The sequence below is a fragment of the Manis javanica genome, chromosome X, assembly GCF_040802235.1.
Source record: "Manis javanica isolate MJ-LG chromosome X, MJ_LKY, whole genome shotgun sequence".
Taxonomy (NCBI): domain Eukaryota; kingdom Metazoa; phylum Chordata; class Mammalia; order Pholidota; family Manidae; genus Manis; species Manis javanica.
In genome coordinates, this window is record NC_133174.1 from 24,799,894 (window position 1) to 24,812,143 (window position 12,250).

The 12,250-nt window shown below is 35.3% G+C and overlaps 1 protein-coding gene across 10 annotated transcripts in view; it reads right to left on the reverse strand.

Moving 5' to 3' along the window:
- The window catches only part of DMD (dystrophin), a 2,259,748-nt gene that overhangs the window by 1,094,743 nt on the left and 1,152,755 nt on the right, over positions 1-12,250 (reverse strand). For all 10 annotated transcript variants that reach the window (XM_036992000.2, XM_036992004.2, XM_036992005.2 and 7 more), the window contains one exon: positions 4,612-4,759. In XM_036992000.2, the coding sequence (XP_036847895.2) occupies positions 4,612-4,759 (148 nt within the window). The remainder of the gene's footprint in view (positions 1-4,611; positions 4,760-12,250) is intronic.

The window sequence follows — 12,250 nt, forward strand, 5'->3', positions numbered from 1 at the left end:
CAATGAAAATGCCTTACAGTGTCCTACTGGACCCTTTTTCTGAGATTTACCTGAACAGAAACATGACCCCACGTATCTCATGTGTGTGTGTGTCTGTGCATGTGTGCACATGTGTGCATGCATGATTTTGCACCTTCCTAATCACCAAGAACAAAACACCTTTATTGTTTAAAGGGTATGTATCATTCACAGTTCCTTAGCTAGAATGATTTTTCACCAGACAGCCAAAATTCCTTTTCTTACTTGAGTAAAAAAGATAGACTAACTAAAACAAAGTCTTTAAAAAAATTCCCTAATTAAGGGAAAAAGTTTTCATAAAATTTTCATCAATTTCAACTAAACCACACTATCAAGAAGTGGGGGCCTTCAGACAGTCTCTAGGAATTTAAAATAAATTATTATATAGTTGCAAAATTACATAGAAATACATGTACTAAAAGAGTAAATGGCATTGATATCATTTGTTTTAGACTTCTGCATTCTGGCTGATCTAGTGTAACAAGGAACACATTTAATACCTTGCATTAAACTTTAAAAAGCTTGGATAAAATATATAAAACAATAGTTTTTAAGACATTGGACATGAGGCAATGAAAGAGAGTGATCTACAGGGAATCAGAAACAAATGAGCGCCCTACAATTGCCCCAGTTTACTGTCTGGAGAGAGTTGCAGGCTATGAGAAAGCATGAAGGAATCTTCACAAAGCCATGAGGTCTCCTTGAGTTGAGGAAATGGAACTGGTCTGGCAAGGAGGCCAATGTGGTTACAGTTCACAGGGCAAAGCACTAGAGAGGAGATAGATATGCAGAGAGAAAACACTGGACATCTGCAGAAAGCTCCATTCCAGTCTTCACCTGAGTCTTAATCAGCTCACAAATGTGAGGAAAGTACCCAAGACTAGGAACAAACTATACAGAAGTGTGAAAGGGAACAGTCACCGGAGCTTACATACGTCTGGGAAGTACCTGGTTCCTGCCAGCCACAGTGGAAAACCTCATCATCCACAGGGCACCAAAGAGAGTACTCAGATGGTTTGCCTCAGGAGTGGGGCAAAACTGGCCCTAGACTTAGGCAATTCTGCTCAAAACCCACATAGTATAAAAAGGAAATGCTCAGAAGATCAAATTGTTTCCAAGTAAAGTAACTGTGTTCCAGAAAAAAGGTCAAGAATATTTATCTGTACAAAAATATCAAGTGTTCAATGAGTTTAAATTCACAGCATCTGACATCTAATAAAAAATTACCAGTCAAACTAAAAATGGATCAAAGACCTGAATGTATGTCATGAAACCATAAAATTCTTAGAAAAAAACATAGGCAAAAATCTCTTGGACATAAACATGAGCAACTTCTTCATGAACATATCTCCCTGGGCAAGGGGAACAAAAGCAAAAATGAACAAGTGGGACTATATCAAGCTAAAAAGCTTCTGTACAGCAAAGTATACCATCAGTAGAACAAAAAGGCATTCTACAGTATGGGAGAATATATTCACAAATGACATATCTGATAAGGGGTTGACATCCAAATTATATAAAGAGCTCACGCACCTCAACAAACAAAAAGCAAATAAGCCAATTAAAAAATGGGCAGAGGAGCCGAACAGACACTTCTCCAAAGAAGAAATTCAGATGGCCAACAGGCACATGAAAAGATGCTCCACATCGCTAGTCATCAGAGAAATATAAGTTAAAATCACAATGAGATATCCCCTCACACCAGTTAGGACGGCCAATGTGCAAAAGACAAGGAACAATAAATGTTGGTAAGAATGTGGAGAAAGAGGAACCCTCCTACACTGCTGGTGGGAATGTAAATTAGTTTTACCATTGTGGGAAGCAGTATGGAGGTTCCTCAAAAAACTCAAAATAGAAATACCCTTTGACCAAGGAATTCCATTCCTTGGAATTTACCCTAAGAATGCAAGAGCCCAGTTTGAAAAACATGTATGTACCCCTATGTTTATCACAGCACTATTTACAATAGCCAAGAAATGGAAGCAACCTAAGTGTCCATCAGTAGATGAATGGATAAAGATGTGGTACATATACACAATGGAATATTATTCAGCCATAAGAGGAAAACAAATCCTACCATTTGCAACAACATGGATGGAGCTAGAGGGTATTATGCTCAGTGAAATAAGCCAGGAGGAGAAAGACAAGTATCAAATGATTTCACTCATAGGTGGAGTATAAGAACAAAACAAAACCTGAAGGAACAAAACAGCAGCAGAATCACAGAACCTAAGAATGGACTAACAGTTACCAAAGGGAAAGGGACTGGGGAGGATTGGTGGGAAGGGAGGGATAAGGGGAAAACGGGGCATTATGATTAGCACTCATAATATAGCAGGGGGGGGAGGACATGGGAAAGGCAGTATATACAGAGAAGACAAGTAGTGACTCCATAGCATCTTACTACGCTGATGGGCAGTGACCATAATGGGGTATGTAGGGGGGACTTGATAATAGGGGGTGTCTAGTAACCATAATGTTGTTCAAGTAATTGTACATTAACAATACCAAAATAAATAAATAAATAAATAATTACCAGTCATCCAAAGAAGTAGGAAAATAACACCTATAGTGAGGAGAAAATTAATTGAAATTGATCCCAAACAGACTCAGATGATAGAAACAGTAGACAAGAACATTGTAACAATTATAGCTGCATTCCATATTTTCAAGAAAGTAGAGGAAAGATTGACAGGTTGAGTCCAGACACACAGATATAAAAAGACTGAACCCACACATCAACAATGTGCTGAATCACACAAAACAACAATGCTGGAGGTTGCAAATATATACTAGATGGGATTAACTACAGGTTAGATATTGGAAAAGATTAGATAACTCAATTTGATAACAGAAATGATGTAAAATGAGTTACAGAGAAAAAGGCTGAAAATAAAAATAACAGCACATCAGTGAGTAGTGGGACAGCTTTAAGAGCCTGGTATACGTGCAATCAGTGTCCCTAAGAAGGGAGAGAAGACAGAAAAAATATTTTTTAAAATAATGCCTTAAAAATTTCTAAATTTGATGAAAACTAAAATCCCACAGGTCCAAGAAGCTTCACAGAGCTCAATAAGAGGAAACATGAAGAAAACTGTATCAAGGCACGTCACAAATCAATTGTTCGATTCCCCCTAATGAACCTCTATGTTAAGCTCCTTCTCAGAGTGGGCTTTCCAAGGATGCCAACCTGAAATATGTATGAAGATCTGTATCAGAACAAGTACCCTCTGGGGAGTAGAATGGAAGTATATGTACATTCCTACATTGCTTTACATTTTCATAATGAGTATATATTATTTTTGTAATAAAAATATGTAGCCACTCATATCACATATCTTTGGAAATGGAAAGAGGATTATACATCTCCTCAAGAACCCTTAATATGACCCTTATACTTCTGCCTTTAAGTCAGAGACCAAATGATGCTGCATTAGCTCAAAAGTCACCTTAGTGCTATTGCAAACCTATTTTGTGTATGAAAGCAGTTTTGAAATTCATGAATTCCCTTTATCTCCAATGCCAATGCTGACATGTATTCAAATTCGATTGATAAGCCCATAATTACACAAGACTTCTAAATTATTCATGTTCTGTTTTCATAGTTTACATATACATTGATGTTTGAATGCTTACCTTTTAATATCAAAAGGGATATTTACTATACAAAAAATACTTGAGAATGGAGAACTGTAAAGTTAAATGTAATATTGCTTTTATGAATCTAGCATTTTGAAATGTCTCAACTATTTTATATTACCTTTTCCTATGTTTTCATCTGTCTTAATCAGCATTTTTCTGGCATTGAAAATTGTACACAATTCGAATCTACTTGATCGAAAATTACAACATAAACAATTTCATCTTAAAAAGTTGCAAAAATACTTAAGACTTTGTATAATAAACACAGTATTTCTTATACCTAAACTATATACTTTGTAACCTAAATTATAACCACCACAATCCAATTTATCTTTATCTGCATACTCAAAAGAAACAGCAAGTTGAAATTAAACTGCACACTGGTTATAATCCATTATGTTGCATTTCCATTAACATAGACCATAAAAAAGTCAATAAGTACCACCAATTAACTCTGCATTGTTTTGGCCTCTGGACTATCTCAGAAGTCATTTTATCAATAGAATATATAGAAATATTGCTATATCACCACAAATCACCTCTAGGGAACTAGAACTGTAATTTTTATCATGATGGATATTTCTCGCAACTACATTACTGCTAAGTATACCACATGTTCTCCTTCTGGACAAGATCCAACAAAAAGCAAAAACAAACAGTGCCTCAAAGACACAGGACACCCTAGTGTAAGACACTTCCCTGTATCACAGATTCAATTACACTTTGCAGCTCATCAGATAAGCCACTGAGATCTCTGCTAACTCTCATCCTCACCGAAAAGTTCTCAGCACAGTCTCCCAATATGATCATGGTGATGGTGTCCTAGTATGTGTGGTGATGACGAGGAAAGCCAAGAATTACAATTTTCTGTCATCCTTCGCAACCTGAGTTTCAACAAGTTCAGCAGTCATGCTATTGTGGTGTTTTAAAAAAGAGATCTCAAAAGCTTACCTTGAGATACCATCTGTATTTGGCATGTTCCCAATTCTCAGGAATTTGTGTCTTTTTGAAAAATTGTTCAGCTTCTGTCAGCCATTGATTAAATATCTTCATATCATAATGAAACCGCCGCCATTTTTCCACAGATCTGTCAAATCGTCTAGAGGTGAAAAATATGGGTGAGGAAAAATAAACAGACTATACAAAACAAATTATATGAGCATAGCACATAATTTTCATTAGTTGACAAGGATATTATGTTGATAGTTACTTGCATTTGTAGATTTCAATTTCAATTAATATAAATAATTCATATTAAAAAAAGGATGAGTTAAAACTGAAATTAGAAATACCATACAACCTAGTAACTCTGTTCCTAGGAATTTATTAAAGAAAACAAAATCTCTGATTTAAAAAGATATATACCCCCATGTTTATTGCCACATTATTTACAATAGCCAAGACATAAAAGCAACCAAAGTGTCCATCAACGGATGAATGGGTAAACAAGATGTGGTACACATACACAATCAAATATTATACAGCAATAATAAAAGAAAGCAATCCTGCCATTCATGACAACATGGATGGACCTAGAGGTATTATGCTAAGTTAAATAAGCCAGGAAGAGAAAGATAAATACCATATGATTTCGCTTATTTGTGAAATCTGAAAAACAAAACAAAACAAACAAAACAGCAGGAGATTCAGAGACAATGAGAGGTGACTGGTGGTGACTATGGGGGAGAGGTTGGGGTGGATGGGGAGGATAAAGAAGCACAAAATCTCAATCATAATGTAAAGTAGTCATGAGGATGAAAGCACAGCATAGAGAATATAGTCAGTAGTTCCGTACCATCTTTCTATGTCGACAGATAATAACTATACTAGTTGGGGTAAGGACTGCATAATGTAGATAACTGTCAAATCACTGTGTTGTACACTTGAAGCCAGTATGATATTGTGTATCAACTATACTTCAATCAAGCAATTGTCAAGCCAAATGAAAAACCAAAAGGCTGCAATTTTTCCCTTTAAAATTGAATACATTTCTTGATATAAACAAAGTTAAAGACAGCTACTATGTAGCATTAATGCTATCTTCCCTATGAACATATTTTTTTCATTCCTAGAATTTCAAAACATATTAACATCTAATAAATATCTCAAAGGTAGATATTTAATATCAAATTTTTTTGGATTGAAATCAAATTTTTTGATAAAGCCTGTCACCTTCAAGATGACTCTTGATCCAAAAGAATTTGAGCATCCCAGATGATAGCTATAAGGTATACAGGCTCATATGTATAACAATTATTATTTCCATTTCTCACTGGAGGAAAGTAAGAAGCCTACTGACCTGCCGAAGGGCAAGTAAGTATAAAATGGCAGAGAAAGGATTCCAACTCAGAACTCTCTGACTTCAACGGTGCCTTTCACCACCTTGCTTACTCTTTGCTGGGATTTCCTTTTTTCAAGATAAAGTGTCACCTTGCCAGCTAACCAATTCAAAATGATAGTTATAGGGTTTTTCCCTATTATTTTTCTTCTTTATTATCTTCCAAACATTTAATCATGTATCTGCATGTACACTGGATTCTATCAGGCATTGCATCTAATGATTAACTATATTTCTTACCTTAATAGTATCTAAAACAGACAGTATTTTGGTAGCATGAAAAAGGCAGCCAAAAGAAGTAGCCTTTAACTACAGCTAGTTCATACATGAGAATTCTGCCCTTAATAGTTAATAGCATTCCAGAATTGATCAAAAGTGATCTATCCAATCAGCCACAAAATGATCTTGGAAATGTTTTGGGTGCTTAATAATAATTTTGTTTCCTAATATTTTCAGTGGTATCTAATATACAATAAATGAATTAAGAATATATCTTAAGACTTTATTCCTTTTAAAAAATAACTGTGCATTGCACACATCTTACAGGCACCTATCACTGGTGTCAAAGAGTTGTTAAATGAGAATCAAAAAAAGAATGAGGCATAGTTGGCATTGTTCCAACTTGGTGAGACTATAGTTGATTGTCATTTTCATTATATACGTCTCTATGTTGTTAAGTTTTTCTACAATGTGCGTATCATAGTTTGATATTCAGAAAAATACAATAATTTGAAAAAGGCAGTCTTGTGGGAGGGCGAAATAGTTGAGGGGAGATAAAGATGCACAAAATTTCAGTTATAATATATATTAGTCACAAGGATGAAATTATAGCTTGGAGAATATAATCAATAGTTCTGTACCATCTTTCTATGTTGAGAGTAATTACAGCAGTTGGGGTGAGCATTTAATAATGTAGATGACTGTTGAATCACTGTTGTATACTTGAAATCCATGCAATATTGTATATCAACTATACTTCAAAAAAAGATTCATCCCCCAAATTTTTTAAAATATATAAATAAACAACAAATAAAAAGGCAGCCTGACATGCTAACAACTAGTACCTCCACCTCTCTTTCTCCATAGTTTGGGAACCAGGCAGAGCCAGCCAGAGCACAGAGGAGTTGTCATTTGGTGACAATTTATCATTCCACCCTTGCAGCAGTCATCAGTCCTCTTCTTTGCTTTTTTTCCTACCCAATCACCAGAATATCCTCTTGCCAACTCTCTCAGCTACTGGGAGGTGAATATTCCTCTGACATTTGTGCTATGAATACCCCACTCTCCTTTCCAGGCTACTGCTGCACAGCTGTGTCCCCCCGCCACTCATGGCATCAGCAGTTACCTTCTTCCACCAGATTCCACAAAGCCTCCTCCAAACCAACCGTATTTCCTTTTCACAGGGTGTCTCTCCTCTAAATTTCCCAAGAAAAGAAAACATATCTGCCCATGCAATTGATTAGGGAACCCTTACGTTCGCAAGATAGAACCCTTACGTTGGCAAGATAAAGACAGAAGTAGGAAAAGCAGCAGGAAAAGAAGAAACAGGCTCAGGGCCCAGGCTCTCTATTTACATCCTTGTTCCAGGCCCAGAGAAATAAGACAGGATGGCCTGGGCAGCCACACAGGACTATATACAGTACCCCCATGCCCTGCTGCTGCCTTGGGACTTGAGGGCTTTGCACATTAGTCCCATGTTCCTGACATGCTCTCCTTCCCATTGGCTCCCTGTTTCCCAACTCCTGCAATTCCAACCTGTGCGTACTTACACCGTCACTTTGTAACTATCTAGAGTATTCAATATAGACTCCAACCGCTAAAACTTTGAAAACTGTACAGCTGATTTAATTTTATTATTAAACTTAATGTTAAAATGAGTAACTCTATTCAAACAGAATACTAAAAAATAAAAGCATGCACTTTGTGTGTGATGGCATTTAATGTGAGTAGTAACATTTTAAAGTTCATTTCAAGCATCACATAAAATTTTAAAAAATACTTTTCAGCATTTTAATATGTGTTAACAGCAAAGCCTGGATCTATTCTTGAATTTACTACATAAAATTTCATTTTTTTATCATGACTACTTGTAAACTTAAACCCTTTCCCACCAAGGAAAATTCCAAATGAATACATATAAATTTTGCCAGTTTTTCAATGTTACCTTTATAAATGTAACCTCAAATCAGTCACTGTGCTCCCTAAATTCCTCTCTCTCCATGAATTGGACTGCCCATGATTGAAGAAAAAAGCAGCAACAGCTAGAAACACATAGAGGTATTAAAAATAACATTCAGGAAAATATAAGTTTTACACTGTATATTATTACTAGGTGAAAAAGTTGTTGCTTTTTTTTTCCTGGCAGTAAGAGGAAGTGTAGACCCAACTAAATAAGGGACAAAAAATGTCAGTATAAATATATGGATACTAAATCAAGTGATTTTAAAATTTTGCAAATATTAAAATTCTCATTCACTATGCAAGCAGTATTTAAAATTACACTCCTGCTTCATTTATGTGTGGCATAACTTATTTCCTGCTGTTCCAAATCAAGTTAGTCAGATTATTCTGGAGCATAAATTATATTTAGGGAGTAATTTAGGCACTTAGGGACATACTTTAACACTTTCAGGCCATTAAGGTGGTGCTCAATTCCATGAAATAGATTAAAATAAATAATACCCTAGAAGCCCTCTGATATCCACTGTGGCTTTATACTTTGATCTGCAAACTCAGCATTGGGTTGCTGATTATTTCCTCCCACATATTTCATCTTTGAGGAGGTGAGTGGGAGGGATCTTGGCTAATGTTTCACGGTCCAAACTATAGGTGCTGATAAATAAAAATTAGTTATTTGTCCCAAATCATAGTACCTTATTCCCCTCCTCACCCACCCTCCTGTCCCTGATTCCCCAGTAATATAATTATTTAGTAAAGTCTAAGTACACCAGAAGTTGTAAAGATTTTTCTATAGAAAATGACTCACGTTGAGGATCTCTCCTATTGTTATAACTCTTCTTGCCTCTCTCACAGCCCCTTTCTCCCTTGCCCTTAAGACACTGCCCCAGATTTCTAGGCTACAGTCTGTCCTCTCATGCTTATTTTATATATTGGGCACACGTGTACACATGTATTAGACTACTCAAACTGTCTGCCTGTCTCACTGCAACCACTCACTGGACACAGACTTATACCTGAACCCATGACTTGCCTCTTCAGGCAGATAGAGCACAGTGCGCACACTAGCTAGGTTGAAATTCTGGCTCCAACATTCACTTTGTGGACATGGGCAAGTAAGTGACCTCTCTGAAAAGTGGTCATAAAAATAGCACCTCCCTATTAAGCATAATTGTGAGGGTGAAATAAATGAATGCATGTAAATTTCTTAGAACAGTACCTGACAGTGTTCAACGAATATGAGTAGGAGCAATCATTTTTATTCTGCCACTATTTGACTTAGGCTTTCAAATACAAAGCAAACCACCAGAATAGAATCAAAGTAACAGCACTCTCTCTCTGGTAGAGATCAAACATAATAAGAAATGACTTTATCTTTAATTTCAAGACTTAATTACATTAGAAAATTTCAGCCTCTGAATGGAAGCTGAATCAGCACTCCAGCGTAGAACCTATTGTTGACCATGCCTGACCCCAACCACTATATATTTATTTTGTTTATTTTTTTTTGTGTATGTGGTTATGTGTTTTAGTTTCTCTTTAATATATTCCCATAGGTAGAATTTCTGGATCATATTATATCTCCAATTTTAACATTCTAAAATTATTTTTTAATTTTTTATTGAAGTATAGTTGATATGTAATATTACATTGAATTCAGGTGTACAACATAGTGATTCAACAATTACATACATTACTAAATGCTCACCATGATAAGTGTAGTTCTTATCTGGCAATATACAAAGATATTACAATATTATTGACTATATTCTCTATGGTAGCCACAAACCAAAAGTCTGTAATAGACACACACACAAAAAAAAAAAAAAAAAGAAAAGAGAGAGAGAGAAAGGAATCCAAGCATGACACTCAAAAAAGTCATCAAGCACAAAGGAAGAGAAAAAGTGGAGAAGGATCAAAGAAGAATGACAAAAACAATCTAAACAATTAACAAAATGGCAATAGTACATACCTATCAATAATTACTCTAAATGCAAATGGACTAAATGCTCCAATCAAAAGATATAGGGTGACTGAATAGATTAAAAAAATAAGACCCATCCATACACTGTCCACAAGAGATTCACTTCAGACCTAAAGACACACAGAGTGAAACAGAAGGGAAGGAAAAAGATATTCCATGCACATGGAAATGCAATAAACACTGGGGTAGAAGTACCTACATACTTATTTTTAAACATCTTTTCATTGTGAAACATAACTAATGTAGAGACTATGTACAATCCCATGTTGCCATCACCGAAACCAAGACATTAAAATAAAAACTTTACAGAGGCCTGAAACCTCTCTTGAAACCCCTCTTAATCACTACTCTCTCTTTTTCCCGAAGCATAAACTCTCCCCTAACTTTTATGGTATTCATTCCCTCAGAGCTTTGTAATTTAAATATGCTTCCCTAAACACTAGGGTTTGGTTGTTATATGCTTTTGAATTTTTTAAAAATAGAGCCATATAATACACATTATATGTGATCTTTTGTGTGAGGGTTTATTTGCTCAATAGTATACTTTTAAAATCAATCCATGTTTTTGCTTATTCATTGTTGTACAATATTCCATTGTGGTTTTAGGTTGTTTCTAGTTTGTGACTTTATACATAACCTATGTTGTGGGCCATAGGTCATGTACATCTTTAATGTTACTGAATACTGGCAAATGTTCTCCATTCCTAGCAGTAGTAGTGTACTACCAGTAGTAGTAGAAAACTAATGGGTCTGGCAAACTCTATATTTATTGTTTATTTGGATTTCTTATTTTGAAAGGATGATGAAAGTCTTACACACTGTTATTGTGAAACATAAAACACATTTCTTATTTACTATACAATAATCATTCTATAAACACCATTCAGATCAAGATATAAAACAATGTTGGTAGCTCAAAAGCCCTCCTTGTACCTCTTCTCACTTTTCAAGAACTTCTCCCAGTTTTCTATCAGCTTGTCTGTTCTTTTCTTAAAGATCTGTAGAAATTCTTCATAATCATGTATTATACACACATTTCATCTGTTACACGTGTGTTCCCAGGGTCTTCTCCCACTCTGGCTTTCATTTTCACCCTCTCAGTATCTTTTGATGTACAGTAGTTACTAACATACAAGTGTAGTCCAGTTTATTATTTTTATTTATGGTAGTGTTTTATTCATCTATTTAAGAAATCTTCCTTTACCAACATTCTCTAACATATTCTTCTCTATTGTGTTGTAAACATTTTATTAATGTGCTTTTTCCCATTTAGAATTGTGATCTTCCAGGATTTTACTTTCGTATATAGTGTGAAATAAGATGTGCATATACATATGTGCATATGTATATGAATTTTCTAAGCAGGAGATTCTACTTTACTTTTTAAGGTAAGGCAAGCATATGGAACAAAATAATGGGTGTACAGTGGAAAAATAAAAATACGCAGTGAAGACTAAGTCTCAATGTCACTTCCGGTCCCCTCAACTCAGACAATTCAGCTTGCATTATAAATAAAAATTAATCATTTTAATCATTTGAAACATCTATAGAGCAAGGCAAAAAAGTTCACACACACACTGGTATAAAGTGATACTTTTTCTATTCAGTTTTATTGTTTTCCATACATCCATTGCTAGTATTTTGAAAGCTCTGGATTGACATTTTATTTTGTAATACCCTGTTGATTTTATCCTTAATCCTCCCAAGGCTGTGAGTCTGGTTTTCAGGCTTCAAACCAGTTTGAAGTGGTACTTTGATTGTAAGTGATAATACTTGAGTTTAGGAACCCAGCCCCATGTCTTTATTTCCTCTCTCCACTGCTGAAATTCTATATACATTGTTTTCCTTGTTTCTTAAAATAAGCTTTCACTTATTGCCATATGAACAAACAGAAGATAATTTATTTGAACTGTATCACCAACATCAACATTTAATGTGACCCCATTCTAATCACAGGGGACTCTTTTGTCATGCTTAAAGGAGGCAGGATACTTTCTCTCAAAAGGAAATCTTAGTATAGGTGAACCACTTGGATTTCATGTCTGGACGTTTCCATACAGATTCACATTCACTCTTATAGGTTCAACTAA